The 26766-nt window shown below is 44.8% G+C and overlaps 1 protein-coding gene across 1 annotated transcript in view; it reads right to left on the bottom strand.

The window, feature by feature from the left end:
- Positions 1-14033, bottom strand: part of LOC144731801 (prominin-1-A-like) — a 46873-nt gene extending 32840 nt beyond the window's left edge. Inside the window, exons 1-3 of the mRNA XM_078613049.1 lie at positions 13402-14033; positions 5197-5261; positions 2831-3039 (exon numbers count right to left, since the gene is read on the bottom strand). Of these exons, the coding sequence (XP_078469175.1) occupies positions 2831-3039; positions 5197-5261; positions 13402-13720 (593 nt within the window). The 5' untranslated portion in view covers positions 13721-14033. The remainder of the gene's footprint in view (positions 1-2830; positions 3040-5196; positions 5262-13401) is intronic.
- Between the last annotated feature and the right edge of the window lie 12733 nt (positions 14034-26766).

Here is a 26766-nt window from a genome sequence, read left to right as displayed (position 1 = left end):
GACCAGACCACCAATAGATTAATGTGTCCGTCCGTCCGTCCGTGTATCAACATCGCCCCCTACTGCAAACACTTGGCATGACCCTGTCCGACAAGATGGCCGCCCGCTCCCCCTGCGATCTGTGAACTAAACAAGATGGCCATCGCTTCCGGCGCTTCGCGCAAAACTTTAAACTTCGCTTCAAATTTACTTTACTGAAACGCAGCACTTTTTTAACACAGATACATTTATTTACACGGAGACGAGATACATTTAATTGCCTTATTTGTGCACGAAAAGCACGGCGCGAGGCCTAGTGCGGCAGGCTTCGCGAGGCCTAGTGCGGCAGGCTTTGCGAGGCCTACTGCGGAAAAGGCATCGCGAGGCCTACTGCAGGGAAGGGTTCGCGAGGCCTACTGCAGAGAAGGCTTCGCGAGGCCTACTGCAGAGAAGGCTTCGCGAGGCCTAGTGCAGAAGGCTTCGCTAGGTCTACTGCAGAGAAGGCTTCGCGAGGCCTAGTGCGGCAGGCTTCGCGAGGCCTACTGCAGAGAAGGCATCGCGAGGCCTACTGCAGAGAAGGCTACGCGAGGCCTACTGCAGAGAAGGCTTCGCGAGGCCTAGTGCAGAAGGCTTCGCTAAGTCTACTGCAGAGAAGGCTTCGCGAGGCCTAGTGCGGCAGGCTTCGCGAGGCCTAGTGCGGGAGGCTTCGCGAGGCCTAGTGCAGAAGGTGGTGGTGGGGGGTGGTGGGGTGCTGGTGGTGGGGGGTGGTGGGGGGGGTGGTGAGGGCTGGTGGGAGGGGTGGTGTTGAGGGGGGTGTTGGGGGAGGGGCTGTCAACTGGTGTAGGAGGCGGTGCACTTCTCTGCTTCAATTTTGTTGCGATTTATTATCTGCACACAAACAAAACCACCGAGAAGTAAGACGCGCCACCCAGCCCTGCCCCCCCGCCCTCTTCCCCCACCAATATTTGAGTGATATTATAATTAAAAACAATGATGCAGCACCCCCGCTTTTACATTAGTAAGCAAATCACAGCAAGATGAGTTTTTGCACACTACGGGCAACACATTTTCTCCAGTCACTGCCTTAAACCCGTTCAGTCGACCGAGTGGAACAACAGAATAGGCGGCTAAATACGGACTGAGTGGCACATAGAACACATTCCTGCGGAGGGAGCTGGTAGGAACGTTGGGTTGCTCGGTCAATGGCCAGGGTCAACGGCGGCGTGGTGTATTCCGCAAATATGCCCGACTGTGAGGGCGGGCACAAGCCGGCGTGAGTAGGTTAAACGTTGAGTTTTATAAGGACACCACGGGGTGACCAGCCCCTCCCCACCCAGCCCCTCCCCACCCAGCCCCTCCCCACCCAGCCCGGTCGATATCCCTGTACCGGTACTAAGTATTATTCCTACCAGCCCACCCCGCAGGGTCCTGTTAGTACGTAAGTTAAACGTTAAATTGCACTATCGTCGTTATTTTTGGATGCTGACCACATCAACGCTGGTGGGTAGGCAGACAAACAGGCAGGTAGAAGGATCCGTGAAACAGCGATTGGAATCAGAAAATTTAGACTGCAAGAGTCCGATGAGCTGTGAAGTCTTTTTCACAGATGTCCAGTGTGGGGCAAAAGGTCAGAGAATTACAGCAGCAAACAATACAACAAACACAACAGGAGTGCAAAGTATAGGAAAGTTAAGCAAGTCACTGAATAAAAAGAAAATATGCAAGTACAACTTGCATAAGTACATCAATTCCTGATGATTTTTCAACACCAAATGATTTTTCGATTTAAAGCTTTCGTGACTGGAGGGATTCATCTTCTTGGTTCTTTCGGTAAAGTCACGTAGAATAGACTTTACCGAATGGACTTTACCGAAAGAACCAAGAAGACCAAATGAATTGTTTTTGGTATTTTACCAGGTAAGGCCCACTGAGCTATACAGCTCTTTTTCAGAAAAGACCTGACCACAAATGATAGCTCAACGACGTGGCATATCACGTGCTATTCTTATAGCAACCAAACACTCTAATAAACGCATGTCGATTCTAAATATGGACGTAAAAACCCAGAGATAAATCCACGCGACCCCGGGGAGAAATATAGATCACATGCCAACTTCAAATATACAGGCGTCCGAGTCGGGATCGAACCCGCGATCTCGGCAAGATATTCATATTCTTGGTTCTTTCGGTAAAGTCACGTAGAAGAGAAATAATAAAATAATATTAATATTTCGATTTCGATTTCAAGCTTTCGTGACTGCAGGGATTCTTGGTTCTTTCGGTAAAGTCACGTAGAAGAGAAATAATAAACAAATATTAATATTTCGATTTCAAGCTTTCGTGACTGCAGGGATTCATCTTCTTGGTTCTTTCGGTAAAGTCACGTAGAAGGGAAGTAATACAATGATAAAAATAAAACATAATAAAATAATTCTCACGACGTATCGGCCACAACGCTAGCAGCCGTCTTCAGGTGAAGACCAGGTATGTCGGGGAGACAGAGTCTGAATGTATTACTTCCCTTCTACGTGACTTTACCGAAAGAACCAAGAAGAATATTTATATTGTTTTATATAATTTTTTTTTTATTTCCCTTCTACGTGACTTTATATTGTTTTATATTAATATTACTTTATTATTTCCCTTCTACGTGACTTTACCGAAAGAACCAAGAATATGAATCCCTGCGGTCACTAAAGCTTTAAATCAAGACTCGACAAGGTAGTTAACATTTCGTCACAGTGGCAGCCCTGGAAAAGGCAGCAAGGCAACAAAAAAAACAATCCCAGACCACACCAAGACAACACACGCGGTGGGGTAACCGTCGACGTTTCAAATCCAATTTGCTCACGTGGCGAGGAGGCAGCAGAGGAGGAGGGTGACCGAGTAGGAGATGCGACGACAGTTGCTGCGTGCCTCGGCGTCGCTCTGGTACCTGCGTCCGCCACACTTCCCGCAGCAGCGGCAGCAGCAGAAGAAGAAAGCCACGAAGGGCAAGAGGAGGAAGTACAGCAGCCCGATGGCCAAACAGATGAGGAAGCCCATCTCGTACACAGCCAGCTGTTGGTGGAAGGGGGCAACACCGCACGCAAAGATAAAGATCCCCCCGTATAGCGCTGACAGACTGTTGGGGCAAGCGCTGTGAGCGAGCAGCACCTATGAAGGTCGGCACGGTGCACGAGGGGGTGTGTGATCAACATCCGTGCCCAGCCGCCTTTGTCTCCCAAGTAGCGATGTGCACACACTACAAACAGCGACCCAGGTTCGGGTTTTTTGTGTGTCGTATGAAATACGCTGAAACAGATATACCAGCATTTTGTTGGTTGGTGCAAACCACAGCCATACGGTAAATACAATCACATTCATAAACAGAGCTCGATTCTCTCTCCCTTTGCAAAAATCTGTTTTAGTCCATGAGCCTATTGACTTTTTCAGGCCAACTATTATCAATACTCTATTATCAAGCAGTATTTGTTTGAGCAGGAAAACTATCGACCGGGTTTGAACATCTGCATCTCATCAGCAAATCCAGACTTGTGAAACAAATGGTGCTGCATGACCAGATGGTTTTGCTACCTCTTTTTTTTGTAAAGCTGGAGATTTTGGTTTTGAAATTGAACAACGTCCCATATTGTACAACGCCATCGGTCCAGTAAACATGCAACGTTCAACAAACGTAGGGCATCTGCTTGGTCTATCTTTCCATGTTTACTGGGGGTGGTGATCCAGCAGCATTTGTTTAACAAGCTTGACTCTGCCGATGATACTCAAGGGCTATGTATCAAAGTATGTTGAACTTCGTTCCCACCGTACGTAGCCGTATGTGCAATATTATTGAACAGACATCTCAACAAGTTAAATTTCGATTTAAAGCTTTCGTGACTGCAGGGATTCATCTTCTTGGTTCTTTCGGTAAAGTCACGTAGAAGGGAAATGATAAAATAATAAAAATACAACATAATAAAATAATTCTCACGACGTTTCGACCACAACGCAAGCAGCCGTCCTCAGGTGAAGAACAGGTCTGCGTTGTGGCCGAAACGTCGTGAGAATCATTTTATTATGTTTTATTTTTATTACTTTATTATTTCCCTTCTACGTGACTTTACCGAAAGAACCAACAAGATGAATCTCAACAAGTGTTCAGCTCTCATCGGAATTGCAGGAGTCCCCACCGGAGTGTGTACTTGTACATTGCTCACGTCCATGCAGTAGAGGGCAATATTGCCATGTTGTGAATGTACTTGGGATATCATCACGGGGCATGTAAGTTGCACGGCTCTCCCGATGTGTTTTCGGGTTCCACCATGTGCTGCTCGGCACGATGTCCGACGTTTGGCTTCGTCATCCTGGGAACTTCTATGGAAACTGAATCCAATTCAATATGTATATGCCGGGAGCTGCTTCAGGAACAGTTCCTGAAGAGACTCCCAGAACACGGAGTGAAACGTCAGATATAGTGCTGAAAACAGCAGCAACCCCGAAAACGCATCAGAGATCCGTACGGTCACAACCGCGAATAAATACGCGGTAGCTCGTGATGAATTGTTCTGTTCGAATACTCTAATGGCTTTTTTTTGTTGTAATTTGGATAAATTACCAGACAAAAGACCAATTATGGGCTCATGTCTGTTGAACTGAAGTGCACCATATGCTGAGTTTGCATCATACGTGGCGCTCAGATAATTATGTTTCAGCCACAATGATCGAGCATCAGACTTCAATTGCTGGGCTTAAAAGCCAAACTGTGGCCACAATCCCAATTAATAAGAACTATTGCTTTGAATAATATATGCTCGGTAACTCCTGTATATATCTTAACAACCAGTTTTTTTTTCTACGTTAAAGCTGAGGTTGTAATAATTCACTGCCCCCGTTGATTCAATGAAATAGCAAGATTCAGGCTGGCTCATGATTGGATTCCGGAATCACTTGTGAGGTTATTATTTTCTCACTTTGGTGTGAATGGAGCGTCTCTCGTGGCTTGCAGCTGGATTCGTGTGATCCAGTGACATACAATGGAACGTGAATCATAAAGACATGATTTCCTACACACTCCATTCGATGAATGTACCTTGAACTCAACAATTAATATTAATCAATGAATCGATACATCATATTACCCAGCCTAATTTCCGAACAGATATTTTGTATTATTATTAAAAATGCGTTTTTGGGAGAGAAAAAAACCTTGCTTTGTACGTGACTGTAATTTACCTTCGTGGAATTATTTGTTAAAACAGATAGAAGGTCTTCTCCATTGACGAATTCTTGAATTATATCTGGAAATATAGACACACATACGGAGACGTTAACAGCAAAGGCTCACAGAATGATAAATGCGTACAAAAGACACATACAGACAATAATATCTCCCCTTAAACGTTCTGTAACTCAAGAGTGCCAGTCGGCATTCACATATAAAGCATTGATTTTATAATTGTCCAAGTTCCACCCCCCACTGATGATCTTAAGCAATGCATGTATACTGGTAGGAACCACCTGGTTCCACCAGCCCACAGGGGATTATTGTGTCCGTCCGTCGTGCATCCAAAAATGGGAGGGGTGGGGCTGGATGGAGAGGGGAGGGTGGGGAGGGGCTGGGTGGGGAGGGGAGGGTGGGGAGGGGCTGGGTGGGGAGGGTGGGACTGGGTGGGGGGTGGGAGGGGTGGGGCTGGATGGGGAGGGGCTGGTCACTCCATGGTGCCCTTATTAAACTCAACGTTTAACCTACTCACGCCGGCTTGTGCCCGCCCTCAGTCGGACATATTTGCGGAATACACCAAGCCGCCGTTGACCCTGGCCATTGACCGAGCAACCCAACGTTCCTACCAGCTCCTTCCACAGGCATGTGTTAGCGTCATGTTACTTGGCAAGTTGTTCCGTCACTACTTTAACTCCAGTTATTTGCTTTTTGTGTTTAGTTAGTCGTCCTATCCCCGCACCTCCGATTAGCACGATGCCAAAGAAGTCCAACATGCATACGTGCGTATTTCGCGCACTTGCGAAACAGGTAAAGCTACAAAAAATGTTCACCTGGTAAGGCCCACTGAACTATAAAGCACATTTTCAGAAGCGACCTAGCCACAAATGATAACTCAATGAAATGGCTCATCATGTGAAAGTTTATAGCAGCCAACTACTCTAAACGCATGTTAATTCTTATTATTGGCGGGGGGGGGACCAGAGGAATTGGAGAACAATCCACATGACCACTGGAATAAAATGCAAACTCCAAATATACAGCAGCTTCAGGGTTGGGATCGAACCTACGACCTCCTGCGTACCAGGCGAGAGAGTTAACATCTCACCACCACGGGTGACCTGTAGCTGTTGATGTCTCTGTAACAAAGCCATGTGACCACCTTATTTGAATAACATGAGGACCTAAGATATCACACAGCAATAGATTTCTGGATACCGCGATCCAAATGCGCATGATTTTTAATACTGAACGAGATGGTCACATTTCGCATTGGGTATCCTGCAAATGCATTCATGATCCACATATTGTTGTACATATGCCCAGTTCATCATCGCTTATCCGAGCGTCACATATTCGACTTGACAAACTAACCGCCCATACGCAGCACAGTATTTGTGCACGATGTAACTCAGCTTTTCTATATTTGTTTACAAATCTGGCCTTTTCACATATCCGCCTGTACATCAGTTCCCAGCGAGTCGGATATGAGACGCAACATTCTACGTGTTCCAATTTTTGACTCGATAACCCAATCTGGCTTCATTGGATCATGTTATTTTCCCCATCGCTATGTCTTTGTTTTAAAAAAATGATTGCTTCCTCTTAGGTTTCTTCGGTAAAGTCACGTAAGTAATTTTTTTTTAAATTAGAATTATAACAATTATTATAATTATTATTATTTTACCTACGTGACTTTACCGAAAAAAACCTAAGAGTATGAATCCTTGCAGTCACGAAAGCTTCAAATCTACAATAAATGATTACCTCCCTCACAGATTGGTAGACAGTTCCGCGTGCTAATTCACTCACTTCTGTCCGTGAGCCCACATGCTCTAAACAAACGTGTCTTTTATAGACAATCAATTGTTGTGGCCGTATAAGGTTTTTTGTTTAGGTGTTTGTCCTCTCCTCAAAATGACACAATTATTCGTCGAGTCATATTTAGGCAGAACTGTCTTCTGCATCTCCACGGGAATGCTGCTTTTGCCCGTTGTCCTATGGGGGCGTCCATAAATGACGTCACGCGAATTTGGACGATTTTTTACCCCCCCCCCCCCTCGTTACACGACGTCACAAAAAGTCAGACCCCCCCCACAAATATGACGTCACAAAGCTCTGCCCCCCCCAAAAAATATATATATATAAAATATGCTTCAAATCGCTTTAAACTATTGTCATTGTAGTGCGTATTTAATGTGCCGCTGCACTGATGTTGTAGGATAAACCAGTTATTGAAAAGTATATTTAATTAAGTAGAAGGTGTTGTCTATATTTATTTAAAGTTGCGCATTTTTATGTGACGTCACATTTCTCAACGCCCCCCCCCCCCCTCGTCACACATCGTTACAAATGTCTGACCCCCCCCCCCCCCCCCCAGGTGCGTGACGTCACTTATGGACGGCCCCTATTAAATGTCCTGACCAAAATTATCCAGCAGCATTTCACATCTTCATACCGGGCCATTCATGCTTTTGGCGACCTTTGGTCTAGTAATGGTGAGACAAATCGATAACAGAGGTTGTCTCTCGTGTAGGTTCGTCAGTTTCAAGGACAAAGCGTACATTGTCGGAGCATATTTGTGAGCATTATATTACCGCAATTGTTTGTCGTTTGTGCAGACTTGACGCCTGGCAATAGGTGTCTATTTGACGTTTGAAACATCTTAACGCCTGAAGGATTATTTTTTTATCACGAGAATTTCTGTGGCCTACGTCCATCTGTCTTTTTGGTTCTTTCGGTAAAGTCACGTAGAAGGTAAATAATAAAATAATACAAATAAAGCATAATAAAATAATTATTTTATTATGTTTTATTGATTCTTTTTTTTATTTTATTTATTTTCCTTCTACGTGACTTAACGAAAGAACCAAGAAGATGAATCCCTGCAGTCACGAAAGCTTTAAATTATTTTGGGGACGGGGGGGGGGGGTCGACGATTGTTACAAACCTATTGGGTCAATTATTTGGTTCTTTCGGTAAAGTCACGAAGACAATACATTCAATAATATAATACGACGTTTTGATTGCAATCGTCATCAGGTAGAACGAAATTTGAGAGAGAGGCAAAACACAGACACGGAGACCCACAGACAGACACACAAGCAGAGAGAGACACACACAGAGACACAGAGAGAGACACAACATAGATACACAGAGAGAGACAACACAGAGACACACAGAGAGAGACACACAACATAGACACACGCTTCAAATCAAGTCTGTTGAGTCAACTTTTTACGCGCCACATCACGGAAGGAGGGGGCGGTCCACTTGCCATGACTTTTTGATTCAGACCTTCTGAAAGGCTCTCATAGTTTAGTTGACGGACAAACAGACAAACGAAACGCCGGGCTTTTCTAGCAGATATTGACACTGACGAAATGTTCTCATTGACAAAACGTGAAATTTGTTTTCAAAGTTTGTGTGGGGTGTGAACGCTTTTTTTTGCATGCATTTTCTCGAGTAATGTGAACATGCCGTGGGATTTTTTTTTGGGTTATTATTTGTCAAGGCTGTTTAAAGTCATGTAAATTAGGCGTTCAGCATTCACATATAACGCCCATTAAAACTCGGATATGCGCTTTACTCAGGAATGAAACAATTGAGGGTGCATACATGAATTTATTTTAAGTATAAGTAGCACATCAACAAGCTAGAGACGTATTTTGACGTATGTATGTTGAACTTCTTTCGCACCATACGTAGCCAACCGTTCTAATCCAAGGTTAGACAAGGGGGCCGTCCATAAATGACGTCACGCACCTAGGGGGGGGGGGGAGTCCGATTTTTGTGACGATGTGTGATGAGGGGGGTTTGAGAAATGTGACGTCACATCAAAATGCGCAACTTTCAATAAATATAGAATTGTTATAACAACACAAATTGTTATAACAACATTCCTACAACATCAGAGTGCAGCGCCACATTAAATACGCACTACAATGAGAATAGTTTAAAGCGATTTCAAGCATGTTTTATTTTCAAAATGGAAATATGGCTTGGGGGGGGGGGCAGAGCTTCGTGACGTCATATTTGAGGGGGGTCTGACTTTTTGTGACGCCGTGTGACGAGGAGGAGGGGGTCAGAAATTGTCCAAAATCGCGTGACGTCTTTATGGACGGCCCTAATGACCATTTTTTTTACATCTGCTTTTTTACTCTGAAATTAGTCTCGCATTAAACATTTTATCTGCTATAATTCACCTACATTGCTAGGTAACGGCAATATTCATGCTGGGTGCCCAGAACGATAAAACACGGGACAAAGTGAACCCTAAATACTCACTACGTGAGAACTATACAAACAATACATTCGTTAAACATTAACCTGTGTTGATCTCAGTCTGTATTTAATAACTGCCCTAGGAGTACACACTATGGGGAGTTTCCCAGTTCCGTCCCTCCCTACAGATACCGTCGTTTGTTCAGACCGCTTGTTGCAAAGGGCTTTTGTTTTGCCGGCGTTTCTGGGCAAGTTTAGGTTAGGTGGCTGCTACTAGAAATGTCCACGTGTGGTGATGATGATGGTGATGATATCAGCCACTTCGATTTGCTATCACGTGTGGCCAGGTCGCCTCTGAAAAAAAATCCATTAATTCAGTGAGCTTTAGCTGGTGAATACAATAAAATAGCACTATCTGGAGTCCAATTTTGCAGATTTTTTTCATTCAATTCTTAAGACCTTTACATTTGATTTCCCTTGGCCGTTATTACAATTCCCGTGTCGTCAGTAATCCTGAGCTTATTAAAAATGGCGGAATGTTTGAGGCTGACGTGGGCAACTTTGAGTGCTTTTTGAAAAGTTAACTCAACTTCAACAAAAAACATATTCCTGCGGAGGGAGCTGGTAGGAACGTTGGGTTGCTCGGTCAATGGCCATGGTCAACGGCGGCGTGGTGTATTTCGCAAATATGCCCGACTGTGAGGGCGGGCACAAGCCGGCGTGAGTAGGTTAAACGTTGAGTTTTATCAGGGCACCACGGGGTGACCAGCCCTCCCCACCCAGCCCCACCCCTCCCTCCCCTCTCCACCCAACCCCACCCCTCCCATTTTGGATGCACGACGGACGGACGGGGGTGGGCGTTGCACGGATAACCCGTGCAAATCAGTGGTTCACGCTTTCAAGGTGAATTTTGAGAACCAGCAAAATGTATTCTTACACGCTTTTATTTAACTCACTCTGTCTGTTGTCGTATTCTCAAATCTTGCAACTCAATTTTTACCCACTTCCCAATGTGGCATCGACTGCAAACTTGGTATACTTATGTCATACTGATGACAATACTATATTCTATCATTAAAAATAAAATAAAAAATATTTCAACAATCTTTTTTATATGTCATATTTCGGCTTGGATCTAATTGTCCACGCTCAACTGACGTTGGCTGTAAATCACCACGCCCCTTACGTTATGGCAAGCCTCGGGCCACTTCCTGGAGTCGTGGAGTTCTGCGATTACTCGTACGGTAGATTTCATTAAAGCGTGTTTACATTTTTTTAATATTACTTATTTTTTTCTTCAACGCTTTTACTTAACTTGAAAGCTGTGTCGTGGTCAAATCTTGTAATCAAAAGTCAGTCTACTTCCTGTTTTCCAATCAATCCCAATTTTTGCACACGTACTCAGATCCGGTGACAATGCATGCCTGTATTAAAAGCGGCATCAATTCATCAATTAATTGCCTCCTTTCAAGCGATTACAATTTATTCATGGACGGCATATTAATTATATATTTTTTGTGTAGGTGATAAACGCCGTGGTCCCTAAACTGCGGAATCGCCTCGCGCAAGAAGCAGGCGCCGCGCGTCTCTTCATCATCACGATGTCATTCACTTCCCCTTGTCTAAGCGAGTTATTGACTTTTTAGTGCACTTTAAATAAAACTTTTTTAAAGGAGTTTATTTTGCCCGTTGTCCTGGCCACGTTGGGCCAGCGGGGCAGGAAGGCAGGGCCCGATGATTTAGTCCCACCGCATTATTTTGTGGACGGGGTGGGGGGGTGGTGTGGTGGTCTGTACACGCGGCGAGATGAAGCCTCCCTACCCGTTCGTCGCTCCGTGACAAATATTTGTCACGCGTGGTCATCGGCATCGCCGGTTTGCGATGCCGAGTGAAACACACCACGTGGTTCGCGCCGTGCAGCCGAAGGGAGGTGAGAAAGTCGTTGCGTTGCCTTTGATGTTGACAGCGCTACCCGACGAAGCTGGTTGCCATGGCCGAGCAAAGCTATCGATGGATAAACACGGTGCCGCCCCGGTTTGCGTCCAAGGGGGATGCGTTCCTGAAAGGCGCCAGGACGAATATCGAAACGGCGTAAATCGAAACGCTTGACAGGGTTAGTGGTGGTGGAGGCGAAGGCTGAGAGGCGACGGATGACGAGGAAAGAGCAGATGATGCTGCCAAGCGACACAAGTGGCGGAGTTGTACACCCCTAGCTGCCAGTGCAATTCAGTGGCCTAAAATAAAATGTTGTCGCTCCGGATGATCGCTACAAAGTATGACCTGTGTTTTGATTTAGTGTGCTGATCTTAAAGGTGCATTGAAAAAATATAATACTCCCATTGATGCTCCTGCTGCTGTTGTGGAGTGACTCATTCAGCCCAGCTATGGCTGCAGGGTTTTGGTAGTACATGTTGTTTATGCCATTTATTGTGAAAATTCCGTCACAGTTCCTATGATCACTGTTTGATGGGTTTCATGGCTTTATTTTGGTGATTTCGAAAAGTGCATTGTTTTAGCCATGTTTGTTTGTTGTAATACAGAGTTAGACTGATGGCCTTGGTTGTTTGACTTGCATCCCACTGGGATTTTTGCACACAGCGTTGGTGTACGGTGTTTTTTTCTGCAATATTTTGCTGTCTTTTCTTGGATTTTCTGTTTGCACTCAGTCACATATTCCCTTTAAGATGTTTTTTTGTTCATGTTTTAGTTTTTTTTTGTTGCGGTTGCACCCGATTCAAGAGCCGAATGGCTCGCAGGGCTACACCTAATAAATGAACTTGAACTTGAGGCGACGCATGCCATCGGCTCCTGGTTTCGCTGTACGTCAAAGACCAAGGCGTTGCCGCAAGAGTCGACGGAGCGACTGACAACCGCACCTCCTTCGAGTGTGCAGATGCATCTCCTTGAGTGGTACCGATCGTACAACACCAAATGTAATTCTCAGCTAAATACAATTGTTGGGCTAGGTTAGTGTGGGTTTGGGTATCTCTAGTTGGCAGCTTTTTACTTAATATATGTCCATGTGCCTTTCTGTGTGTGTGTGTGTGGGGAGCGGTGGTGTAGCGGTTAGCGCGCTGCGCTACGAACCTGGCGACCCGGGTTCGATTTACGCTCACGGCAAACACCTAGTGACGATTATCTGAACCGGTCCTGGGCCTCCCCTGGGTCGACTCAGCCTCAAGTGAGTACCTCGTGCGATGTGTAAACATTGCCACGAGGGAGACAAAGCCGGCCGGGCGTGGTGCTGGCCACCCACCCCGTCGCGTGTCGTGCCGGCCTTTATAGGTGCTCGCTAACAGCACTTGCCCCAACAGTCTGTTAAGGCTACACGGTGGATCTTTGTGTGGTGGTTGGCACACTGCGCCACCCGACTTCGATGAGGTTCAATGCTCAACTGAAACACGAGTACATCCTAATACGAGGCCCACCAGTCAAAGTCAATTCACTACCATCTGAATGTGAAATTGCAATTATTGCTCTGGATCTGCATCAGCCACACGAAATAAGTCGACAGTGCCTGGTTATTCCCAGGCAGCCTTCCATCCAACTACTCACCAGGCTCAACCTCGAGTCATAACCTTACCGTTCTGGCCTCTGTATGTGAAGAAGGGGCATCGCCTGAATCGTCAACCATTATATCTGTTTTTACTTTTGAAAGGGCATTGTTATTGACGAATGTGTTGAATTTTTCAGATTCACCATAATGATCCGATTGAATCTGTGGCATCAGCAACCCTTGACCACCCAGCACAGCCGCACGCTTTAACAGTCGCGTGGCGTGCAAGCGTTTAGGGGGGGCCCATAATTATCGTTTGAGATCACGGGCACATATTCACAACAATCCCGACAACCGCCTTTACCGATCAGACGCGGCGTTTCGATTGCGACCACGCCAAAGCGCCGCCAGGACAAAATCACGGAAGGTCACAGTGACGACTGCCCCCGCAGCGAGGGACGCGTCCCTGACCCCGCACGGTCAACGTCGGAGGGCTCACCTTTCGGTAGCTCGTTGCTCTGAACGACGCCGAGGAAGGCGTGCAACATGGAGAACAGCGCCTTGTATCCTCCCTGGTCGAAGTTGGTGTCCGTCAGGTATCGTGCGTGACTCAGCGTCGGCGATGGCCCCGGGCCGACGCCGTCCTGCGGCTGGGTCGTGGCCCCCAAATCTCCCGGCGTGGTCGGCGTGGAACTGAACTCGGCCGAAGAGCCGGGGGCCATGAGGGCCTGCGAGAAGATCGCTGCCAGGAGCACCACGAGCGTCCGGCCGCGGACGCACGGAAGGCTCGCCGCAGCGCTCGGACAAAACGAAGCCATCGGCTTGCGGGTTTTGATTTTATTTGCCTTCCTTCCGTTCCTTGCTTACCTCCAAAACGGAACGAAATATCGGGACGAGTGCGCGGGAGTTCCTCGAGTTGCGGGATGCGCTCTTGCCGTCAACTCGGGGCAGCCGACGGAGAGGGGAGCGAGAGAGCGGTGGGTTAGAGGCAGGGTGGGTTGTGTGTTAGAGGCAGCTGCCGGACGCGTGCAGGTGAACGGTGACGTGGGGCGGTGGAAGATAGAATGGGGGAGTGGGTATCGGGCAAACGTGCGTGACGCATGACATTTACTGCAGGTGGTAAACTTTGGCATCCGATGAGTGGCTTGCTCACCTCGGGAAAAGCGCGCTGTTAATAGGTTAACGATTAGGACAATAAAATGACTGTCGCAAAGTCAAACTCTTAAGTAACTTTGCAGGATTAATTGGACGAGGTGCACTATACATTGTATGTGTACTTACCGCGTTCTCAGGATGATAATATGCGCCAGAATGTCAGATTCAAACTAAACTTGTTCCCCTGTGTCAACAAATCTGGTCTCACACACACACATAGCGCGGTCACCACATCTACGCCTCTATATCAGGAACGAAACAGTAAGACTTCTCCACAAATGTGGCTGTCTCCTGATGAAGCTAGTTGTAATTACTGGCGGAACGTCGTACTCGGTTTGTAATTGTCGTGGCTTGGCTCTCCGACAAACCGGTTAGTGCTGTACTAGTGACGAATTGGCCACGTTCTCGATTTAAAGCTTTCGTGATTTCAGGGATTCATCTTCTTGGTTCTTTCGGTAAAGTCACGTAGAATGGAAATAATAAAATAATAAAAATAAAACAATAATATTTTATTATGTTCTTTCGGTAAAGTCACGTAGAGTGGAAATAATAAAATAATAAAAAAATTTACATAATAATATTTTATTATGTTCTTTCGGTAAAGTCACGTAGAATGGAAATAATAAAATAAAACATTATAATATTTAATTATGTTTTATTTTTAAAACATAATAATATTTTATTATGTTTTATTTTTATTATTTTATTATTTCCATTATACGTGACTTTACCGAAAGAACCAAATAGATGCGACGTTCTGTTTACGTGACAACCCTTACTAGTTGGCTGTGTCGGGTGGTGGCGGGTTTAACGACACATTTAGATATTTACGCAATCTAACCCTAAAAAATATTTTATGGATGTTTTGGTCGCGACAACCTACGTGTTAAACACACATAGCTAATGGATTACAAATTGCACCCCCAACGTTTGTTTATCGATACAGGTGCAGCCTATGCATCTTATAATCCGAAGATAGTGCTCAATTTATAGAACATCTCTATATTTTAGTGAATCTAAGTAAAGTTCACTGTTCTTGCTACATAACAGAAAATCCAGTCTTCTTGGTTCTTTCGGTAAAGTCACGTAGAAGGAAAATAATAAAATAATAAAAATAAAACATAATAAAATAATTCTCACGACGTTTCGGCCACAACGCAAGCAGCCGTCTGTCTGGAAAGACAGACCTGTTCTTCACCTGAGGACGGCTGCTTGCGTTGTGGCCGAAACGTCGTGAGAATTATTTTATTATGTTTTATTTGTATTATTTTCCTTCTACGTGACTTTACCGAAAGAACCAAGAAGATGAATCCCTGCAGTCACGAAAGCTTTAAATAGAAAATCCAGTGTTTGCAGAGCTTACATGAAAGCAATGTTGGTAAGAATGAATAAGCACTCTCTCAAATGAGCCTATGAAAAACATATACAATTGCTTAGTCATAAACAAATTATCTTATCAATCAACGTATATGTGCCTGTCTATTGCAGTTATAGATAACTCAAATTAATCAGATGTTAAGGCTTTGTTAACACGGGATATTTAGAAGTAGCTGAGTGGCTGTGATGTCTAATTTTGTGTCAGAGCACAAAGATAGAACAGCTGAGATAATCTTAAGATTGATCTTCATACAACTGCCTCTGATTAAATTGGGTTTCTCAAGTCTAGCAAGTTTTATGGTTGTATGCATCTGGTCACCGATGACTGCACGAAATAAAACCATCTTGTATATTTCTCACTTCACATCCGATGTGTATTATTTAAGTGCCAACCACTTTCAAACGTCATTGTGATATCCATGCAATACGCGATTCTGTAGCAGAGCGTGTGAGAATGTACAGCGGTGCTCGCAGAGATAACAACGAACAATTTATGGGGTCTCAGAAGGTGTCAGTTTGGTACCAGTTAAAAGGGTAAAAACCTACTATCATATTTTGCCACTGGTAAAAGAGATCTCATAGTGTCTCAGAAGTCGTTCTCTAGTGTCTCCTTCCAGAGGCCGATCTCTAACATAGAGTTACGTGACAACGCTTTGTGTGAGACTTCCAAATGCAACATTTCTTCATCTCATAACGCGACACTGACATCACGTTTGGAATGTAAGTGGGGGTAATAATACGTATTGTTTCATGGGGTTGGGGGAAAGTTATAATTTGCCTCAGCTTGGGTAGAAGGTGACTGCTGTCCTGATGAGTAATGCATCTGAACTTCACTTGGATGGACATTTACATCTTTTTGGTTCTTTCGGTAAAGTCACGTAGAGGGGAAATAGTAAAATAAAAATAAAACATAATAAAATAAAATTCTCACGACGTTTCGGCTGCTTGTGTTGTGGCCGAAACGTCGTTAGAATTTTATTTTATTATGTTTTATTTTTATGTTATTATTTCCCTTCTACGTGACTTTACCGAAAGAACCAAGAAGATGAAACCCTGCAGTCACGAAAGCTTTAAATCGAAAATGGGCATTTACACTTCTTTAAAATGTACCATCTCATTCTGTAAACAAAAAAGTGCGTGGTTAGCGCTTAAAAACACAAACCTTGACGTGTCACGCTTTTGACCTTCGCACAATCAATTTATTGAAAGGTTAAGGCGCAGCCCTGCAATGTCTCGCCAACGCCACTGCTGGTGGCAGGGCCTCCCCTCGAGAAGGAGCTCGTTCGAGGGAGTCCCTGTGGAATATATTTCACCGAACTCTTCCACCCTCGCCACATGTCTTGGAAGAGGTGGGAGTTCCCACACTTTGCCCCACCACACGCAACCTGCCCACCGACTCCCCACCGGTGTAACCCAGTTGCACCGTTGGGGCCCACCGCAGAGGTGCAGGGGGAATTGATCATTTTTGCACCGCAGAGTTTCAACTTGCGCGCCGGAAGAGGACATCGAACCGATGACCTCTGGATGTGCAAGTCCACGTGGCTCACCGTTGCACCGCGGCAGGGTCCCCACCATGGGAAAATATATATCTATACGGTCACCTTAGTGGACTTTCCCGACAATCTCAGGTTTCTATTCTTGTATGTGGCAATATGTTCGGGAGATAAACGGCCACCTTCAAAGTCTGCCACGAGAGGGCTTCAGCAGAGATAATTCCGTGTTGTTTTGCTGTGCCTCCTCCGTTGAAGGAGTGCAGACGACAATGCTTCACTATACTGTCCCACGTTTGGATTAGCCTGTGGCTGGTGTTTTTTATATTGTGTATCAGCCTTGTTGACGTTCTTATGCGTTTGATGGCCCCACCACCAGTCCCTTCGAGGGATGTCAAAGCCAGGAGGAGGTGCAATGATAATGGGGTCACGAATGAGGAGTTTGTTCCGGACGTCTGCGTTGTTCCACTCTGTTCGCTCAGCAGCAACAGAAGCGGTTCTTCCGGATCTGGTTGAGAATCTAGGATGGTGACAGCAGCAGCAGTGGCATCAGCAGCGTAATCCCAGAAAGGATGGCTTCTGGACTTGAATCGGCGGTGAGAAGACGTCGGTGAGGTCTTGGTTGATGGGAAGGTGGTAGTCGTCGTCGTCAGGAAAAAAAAGGTGTCAACTCCCTCGCAGTTGTGCGCGATGTCCCTGCGGACATTCGGAGCCAGAATATTCGCCAGAAGAGGCAGCAGGCCCGGAGATCAGTGTTGGCTTCAGTGCTAGCGTTACGATTTGCAAAATGCAGTCACAGGTAAAGCACGTCATATCGGCAGTGTAATCAGCAAGGCGTGCAGTGCACGTTTCACTATTATAAATACACTTAACAAAAATAATCTACGTAAATTGATATTTTTTCTAGCACACATCAGACTATTACCGCATAGTAATAGTCTGATGTGTGAGTATAATTTAAGTGCCGTACGTGAATTTATATTCAGAGGAGTTTGCTGTTGAAACTTGGTTTTTATTTTTTTATCTGGCATGATAAAGATCACTTACTTTCTGCAGAAGTGCCAGTTTTAGTTTTTGAACAAATGGGACTCTAAAAGATGTTTGTGGTAGTGAGATTTCAATCACTAACTAACTTCTATAAAGTGTCTACTGTGACGTTCATTTCATGTTTTATGTATAAACGTGCATTCATTTGTCAACCTACTGCTGGTAAAACGATATCCCCGTTCTGTTTGGGTCATGAGTGCTCTTTGACCATACTTCACCCTTCTGGTCAATGGTTCCGATATCGCTCGCGAGCTCATGTTAGCCCTGGCGTGCAATTCATTAGTCATGGTGCAAAGTCCAAACAATGAGAATACAACTGGTTTATATGTGTATATAAAGCAGTTGTGAAGGGGTTCATGGACTTATATCTTAGCCTATATACACTTTGCAAAGTAATAAAGAAATACAAGCATAGCGATGGTTAAATTACATGCAGGATTTCAGAAAAGTCATCATCCGTCCTTAAAAAATAGTTTTTCGACAATAGTGTAAACTGTGTGGTAGAAATGTTGACAATATAGCGCATCTAGAATTGTTATGGTGAAAAAAACCGAAGAGATAGGTTGATCTTCAACATTGCATCGGAAGATCGTTCGAAAGCTCCCTCCAAGCTGCTGGAAATCACGCGGGACTCTCTGACACCTCGATGTGTGTCACCGATGCCACGGTGAACACGTGGAGGTTGTAGAGGGATGAAACTCGTGCGACAAAATGTTCAAATTTCCGAATGCGCGCGCGAATGTGTGTGCGCGTCTCTATGGAGAGCAGTAGTGTTGTGGTTAGCGCATTGCGCTGTGAACTTGGCGACCCGAATACAATTCCCGCTCACGACTAATAGCAGTGTATTTGAGTCAGTCCTGGGCCTCTCCAGCCTGATATGTTAACTACCTCGCCTGGTATACAGGAGGTCGTGGGTTTGACCCCGACTCTGATGCTTGCTGTATATTTGGAGTTTGCGTGTCTCTCTATCTCCCTGTGGTCGAGTGGATTCTTCTCCGGGTCCTCCGGGTTTTTCCCTCCACATTTAGAAACGTGCATTTAGAGTAGTTTGGTTGCTGCCATAAATTTCCACGTGGTGTGCCACTTTGTTGAACTATGATTTGTGGCCAGGTCGCTTCTGAAAAATAGCTACAGTATATAGCTTACTTGGCCTTACCTGTTTAAAAAAAAACGTGTTGTTTTAGTTTTTAAATGAGTATCTGCTGCGGTGTGTAAACATCAGCGACCACAGGCCGTTATCACTTTAGGCGACGTGTCCTGGCAAAGGCAACTTGCTCTTAACAGAGGTGTGGACTCGAGTCATGTGACTTGGACTCGAGTCAGACTCGAGTCATGAATTTGATGACTTGCGACTCGACTTGGACTTGCATAACAATGACTTTGTCCCACCTATGAGATGTGGACTCGAGTCATGTGACTTGGACTCGAGTCAGACTCGAGTCATGAATTTGATGACTTGCGACTCGACTTGGACTTGCATAACAATGACTTTGTCCCACCTCTGAGATGTGGACTCGAGTCATGTGACTTGGACTCGAGTCAGACTCGAGTCATGAATTTGATGACTTGCGACTCGACTTGGACTTGCATAACAATGACTTTGTCCCACCTCTGGCTCTTAAAGACACTCGAGACAATCCGTTTCACTCGCTTTTGTTGTCTAATCCACGTGTTCCTCTCTCAACCTCTCAGTATAATTCCCATGCATGCATCTCTACGTGCTCCTTTTCTTTAAACTCTCATCTTGTACGACATTTGCTTTGCCAAAGTTTAAAGAGTCCACGTTTCCTAATGCATATGTCATAGCAGGTGATAGGCGCTTCTAATTTCATCGTTGCTTTTCATTAGGGGCCGTCCATAAATGACGTCACTCGATTTTGGACGATTTTTGACCCCCCCCCCTTCGTCACACGACGTCACAAAAAGTCAGACCCCCCCCTCAAATATGACGTTACAAAGCTCTGCCTCCCCCCCCCCAAAAAAGACCATGCTTCAAATCGCTTTAAACTATTGTCATTGTAGTGCGTATCTAATGTGCCGCTGCACTCTGATGTTGTAAGAGAAAACCTTTATTTTAAAGCCCATTTTATTAAGCAGAACGTGTTGTCTATATTTATTTAAAGATGCGCATTTTAATGTGACGTCACATTTCTCAACCCCCCCCCCCCCTCGTCACACATCGTCACAAATATCTGACCCCCCCCCCCGCCCCCCTAGGTGCGTGACGTCATTTATGGACGGCCCCTTATCAAGTTGAACTCTCAAATGAAACTCCTCTTGCGCCCGTCATTCCAAATCCAGTCCACTTTCATTAACTGCCCCTGGGTACCCTCCTCTTTTCCTCCTCTTTTCCTTCCCCCGGACCTCTGATTTTCCTTCCTCCGCACATGCGGTACGAAAGAAGTTCAACACACACACACGTACGTACTCTGGTGCATCGCTCAGTTGTGTCCTTCCATCACAGATATCTTCACTGGTTGAGCAACCATAGGGATGAGATAAGCTTGCAAGTTTCGCAATGCTTAACTTCACACATTGACAAGGAAGTAACGGCTAACACACACACTCTGCAGTCCCTTTCTCACCATAAAAAAAAACATTATCGTGTAAACCAATTGTTTGCTGATGAAGCTGACTTGACTGCGGTGAACAAATCACGCAACACGCCACACGTTCGCCAAGAACACTGTCGCCATGGACGGAAATCAAATATAACATGCGACGTTTCTGGCAATGGCCCTTTTTCGCATCACCCGCCTTATAAACTCGTCCCGGGACATGCGAAAGGAGAAGCTTTTTGTAAGACTCGAGCGAGCAAGACACTCCAGCCGCTCGTCACCCGAGTGTGGATTTCCCCGGGATGGGCTGCATCGTGTTGAGTCGCTCTTCTTAATTCTCTTCGGCACCTGAAGATGCCCGCCCGCAGCAGCGGTGCGTGGTGAACGCGTTGCGAGAAGACGAGCTGGCAGTTAACCCGAGCGGTGAATTGGCAGAGTTCCAAACCTTCCACGGAAAAACTTGGGCAACCCTGAACTGCTTGAGAAGATATCTAGGGCGCCACTCGAGATGTTAACTACCTCGCCTGGTGTGCAGGAGGTTGTGGGTTCGATTCCAACCCTGGCGCCTGCTGCTGTATATTTGGAGTTTGCGTGTCTCTCTCCCCGTGGTCGCGTGGTTTTTTTCTCCGGGTCCTCCGGTTTTTACCCTCCAAATTTAGAATCAACGTGCGTTTAGAGTATTTGGCTGCTATATATTTCCATATGATGATAAGCCATACTCTTAGGTTTTTTCGGTAAAGTCACGTAGGTAAAAATAAAAAGAAATAATTATAATAATAATACAAATAAAAATAGAAATAAAATAATAAATCACGACGTTTCGGAGGCAACACAAGTCTCCGTCATCAGGTGGGACCGTCACAGCTAAATTTACCTACGTGACTTTACCGAAAAAGATCTAAGAGTGTGAATCCTTGCAGTCACAAAAGCTTCAAATCTAGAAATTATAAGCCACTTCGTTGAGCTATCGTTTGTGATAGCCAGTTCGCTTCTGAAAAGAGCGATACAGCTCAGTGGTGCCTTACCTGGCAAAATAACAAAAACATACTCTAAATACTGTACTGGAAGATGTAGCCACTTGCTGCACAAGCGGAGAAGATCAAAGCCTGGAGCCCAACGCGGTGTTTAAAAAAAAAGCACTTTGCTCTGTAATTCCCGTGCGGCGATCTCATTCGGCGCGACATCGCCCATTCGGGCTGGAATTGGCCTTCAGCTACGTTTAAACAATATCCACGACATCTCCATTCGCACGTCGCCCGACGCAGAGAGGAAATCCATAACTAATTATATCAGCCGGTTAATGCACCCGTTGCAATTTATAATCGTAAAAGCACATTTTAATGTTCCAGTGTTGGCCGCGGTTACAAAGAAAACTACTAAACGAAAACAATTTCTGTCAAATAGACGTTACATTGCCTTCGTGAGCAGACTTTTACACTGTTTAAAATCTAAACATTTATCTTCAGAAAAATCATACGACCGCATGCTGGTGTCCTTTCGTATTTAGTTGACACTGCTTCAGTTAGAATGACAACATCCCACACTTTGATTAACGTGCAAAGACAACGATGATTCGTGTAGCCTTCATTGACTCTTGTGTAAGTGCTGTTCGTGAGCAGCTATTAAGGAAAGCACGGCCTACAAAGCACTCGTGTGGCTTAGCACCATTCCCGACCACTTTTATCTGCCCATTGCTGATGATTGTCCACTGCATTGAGTACTCATTTAAGGCCCAGATAACCAGAGAGAAGCCTAGTTTAGGTTTCATTACCACTTTTCATTGACATGAGCCTAAGCCAGGATTCATACTTTCCAGATTCGCAAAGCACAACAACAACAACAACAGCAACCACCATTTGCCACGAAGTGACGGCAACGTAACCGCACAACTTGTGGCAGGCTAGGTGCACTTTGAGGCTAATTGAAATATCGAAGACTCGCTGGCTGGAGGTGACGGGACAGATACAGATACCAATTGTTGAATTGAGAGAGATGATAACGGAGGGTGGATAATCATCGGCCACAACAACGAGCCCATAACAGATTTGTTAGGGTAAGTGATCTTGGCGAACACCGAGGGGGTGAGTGGCCAACACCACGCCCGACCGCCTTTGTCTCCCGAGTGGGGATTCTTACACACCGCACCAGGTACTAATTTGAGGCTGAGTCGACCTAGGGGAGGCCCAGTACCGGCTCAGATAATCGTCACTGGTGTTGGCCGTGAGCGGGAATCGAACCGCTCTCCATCTCTCTCGCAGACACAGACGCGCGCACAGCCACAATGAATAAATGTTACAAATGAATAGTGCATGGCCACTTGATAATACAAGTTTAACGTTTCCTTTCAAACGGTGAAGAGTCTTACGGGTAATAAAGTGACTTGAGATTGCTGCTGCTGCTGCTGAATAGCAACCGCTGAGTAATGACACATTTGCATTGTGCAACAGTTCCCACAGGGTTTTTTTTTTATTACGAGTGACTGTGGACTTGCAACCATTGTGCACCACAGGTCCAATGGTACTTAAGACGCATTTACTACCGATGTCAGCATCATCACGACATCCATCACCGTACGTCACAATGTTGGCACATCACTGACCCCGGTAATTTGCATAAAGTTTGTGACATTGCTCGGTGTGGCTGCAAGGACACAGATCAGTTCAGGCCGGGGGAGAGCAAGGGGGGTAGAGGAGGCATGGATCGCGCTGTCTCTATGCAAAACAGGTGCCCCATATTGCACCATTTTATTACACGCTTTTTTTCACTCACTCAGTCTGTTGTTGTATCCTCAAATCTTGTAACTCAATTGTTACCCACTTCCCAATGTGGCATCGACTGCAAACTTGGTATACTTATGTCATACTGATGACAATACTACATTCTATCATAAAAAAAAAAAATTAAACATTCTTTTTTATATGTTATGTTTCAGCTTGGGTCTAATTGTCCACGCTCAACTGACGTTGGCTGTAATTGACCACGGCCCCTTACGTTATGGCAAACTTCGGGGCCACTTCCTGTAGTCGTGGAGTTTTTCCATTACTAGTACGGTACATTTAATTAAAGCTTGTTTAAAAAAAAAGTTTTTTTTATATTACCTATTTAACCTATCCTGCCCAATATATGAAAAACAATTCCACCGTAACCTACTTTCTCAATGAGTTTTCCCCGAATCGATTCCAAATGCCAAGAAAACCTCAGATTTTTGTGTTTGTTAATATTGCATTTGTTTACCCAGGAGAGAGCCTCACGACTCATTTTTAGCAGGGTCTTGGCCAAGTATTTGTTGCAGTTGGAGGGGGGTGGCAATGCATATTCCAGTGGAGTGCCGTAAGGTCTCAGAGTACGCGACCGACTCCCCCCCATCAATCCCGACACTTTGTGACTCGTGATATCGCTGCCCGCGCACGGAGCGGGAAGCGAGGAGTCAAATCACGCGGACGTGGATTTAAGGGCTTGCAGCGATATCGCCCGCGCAAGAAACGAGTCCAAACAAATCTCTAGTGATCTAATAAAGTGTGAATAATAATAATACTAATTACTGCTGGCCGCTCTCCGGATGACGTGATTGCTAAGCTCCAGAGTGATTTCAACAAACTACAACATCAGCTAGTTGCTCTTAAACTAGTCCTAAATCCTGCCAAAACCAAGGTGCTATGCTTCTCACCAGGACTAAAGCGGGAAGTTATTTTCCCCAAATTACATTCCTTAAATAATGATCAAATAGAGCAAGTTAAGATCTATAAGTATCTTGGGATCATCCTGGATTCAAAACTGAATTTTGAAGATCACATTGATTATATTGGGAAAAAGACAAAAATTAAAATTGGTTTTCTATATCGACACAAGCACTGCTTCCCCTCTATGTTCCGTTTGGAATTGATTAAAGCTACCATACTGCCTCTACTTGATTACTGTGACATTGTTTATAAATCAGCCCCAAGTACTGTACTGAAGAAGCTTGACTCAATGTATCACTCGGCCTTAAGATTTGCATTGAACTGCCCATATAGGACTCACCACTGTGACCTCTACATTGGGTCAAACTTAACATCTCTGAATGTTCGACGGCTTGTGCACCAGATCTTATTTATTCATGATGTACTTGCAAAAGAATCTGCAGATTACCTGCTGGATCTCATCTCTGTTTCAAAGAACAAATTTGGCCTAAGGTCTACACTCATTTACCAGCTTAATATTCCCTATTGCCGTACATATACTGGAGGAAGGGCCTTTGCTATTGATGCCCCCAGGGTCTGGAATGCTGTTGCCAATAAATTGAAACTTGAGTCACTACCTATGAGATCTTCACTCAAAACTGCTCTAGAGGAGTTGTACACCCCTAGCTGCCAGTGCTATTCAGTGACCTAAAATAAAATGTTTCGCTCCGGATGATCGCTACAAAGTATGACCTGTGTTTTGATTCAGTGTGCTGATCTTAAAGGTGGAGTGACTCATGCAGCCAGCTATGGCTGCAGGGTTTTGGTAGTACATGTTGTTTATGCCATTTATTGTGAAAATTCTGTCACAGTTCCTATGATTGCTTTTTCATTGCTTTCATGGCTTTATTTTGGTGATTTCGAAAAGTGTATTGGTTTAGCCATGTTTGTTTGTTGTAGTACAGAGTTAGACTGATGGCCTTAATCTAAGCTGTCTTGTGGTTGTTGTTGTTTGACTTGCATCCCACTGGGATTTTTGCACACAGCGTTGGTGTGCGGTGTTTTTTCTGCAATATTTTGCTGCCTTTTCTTGGATGTTCTGTTTGCACTTAGTCACATATTCACTTTAAGATGTTTTTTGTTCATGTTTTTGTTTTTTGTTTGTTGCGGTTGCACCCGATTCAAGAGCTGAATGGCTCACAGGGCTATACCTAATAAATGAACTTGAACTTGAACTTGAATAAAGTGTTCTATCTGACCTGAAAGCTACTGATGATTCGTGAAACGTTTACTGTAGAGTAATGTACTTTATTAAACATTCATGTACATTTATATAGATGTTATATACACTCTTACGTTTTCTATACTCCACTCGTACAGTAATATAGTAGTGTATAGTGATATAGTAGTGTATAGTAATATGGTATTGTATAGTAACATAGTAGTGTAGAGTAATATAGTATTTACATGCGAATCTCTCACATTAACATCACTAGCCCCAGCCACTTCTTTATGACCCTAAGGCTACACCCATTTCAAACCTTTTTAAACATTCTCCCTCAGCAGCAGACAACTGCTTTCCCACCTGATGACGGACGCTTGTGTTGCGCCCGAAACATCGTGATTTATTTTAATTTTTCTACCTACGTGACTTTACCGAAAGAACCAAAGGGTATGGATTCCTGCAGTCACGAAAGCTTCAAATCAAGATTAGTATAGTAGTGTTTCGTAATGTAGTAGTTTTAGTAATATAGTAGAATAGAGTAATATAGTAGTGTAATGTAATATCGTAGTATATAACAGTTTATTTCCATTTTATATACTAGACTCGTAAAGGCGAACCCCAACTTATGCGAATTCGCGCTTACGAGGTGGGATACATTTGCGGTGTCATTTTTTAAGATCCGGAAAATCTGAGCCACTCACGGCGGCACGCGACGGCCTTCCTCTTGCGAACGGCGTCGTGGCATCTGTGACGTCCACCGTGAGGCACACCGCACGGCGTAGTGGCGGCTACTACACACAGACCGCGGTATTCACCAGGGCGGCCGCTGGATATTCCAAACCGTGAAGCTCTCCTAAGGGTAGCGCAGTTCACTGCTTTAAACTAGCCAATTGGTTTTCTTATTTTTTCACATCAAACTTCTAAACAGTTATGAGAAGTTTGTATTCATTATAAATGCGTAAATATTTTCAGCTATTTAGTACGAAAATGCACTGGCCTTTCATGAACTTTCTGTGAATAGTTTTGCTTTTGACCCACATCACGGCCATGAATTTTTACGAAAACATTACCGCACCAAATTCACGGCCTCGGTCATCATTCATCACCCTTCGTTGTCACGAGCTGTCATACTATTCTTGCATATGACGGCACACATATGTTCAGGAGCTAAATGCCAATTTCGAGGTCTGCTGGTCACGACGAGAGGGCTTCAGGAGAGAGAGAGAGTGAGTTCGTGTGCTCTTGCTGTTCCTCCTCCTCTGTTGCAGGAGCGCAGACCACAGTGGGTTTACTGTGGTGGTCCGTAGCTTGGGTTGCATGGTTACAACTGCTCTACTGTGGCCTGCTTACAAT

This window comes from Lampetra planeri, chromosome 40 (assembly GCF_965212315.1).
Source record: "Lampetra planeri chromosome 40, kcLamPlan1.2.h2, whole genome shotgun sequence".
NCBI lineage: Eukaryota > Metazoa > Chordata > Hyperoartia > Petromyzontiformes > Petromyzontidae > Lampetra > Lampetra planeri.
This window is presented reverse-complemented; position numbering and strand designations above follow the sequence as displayed.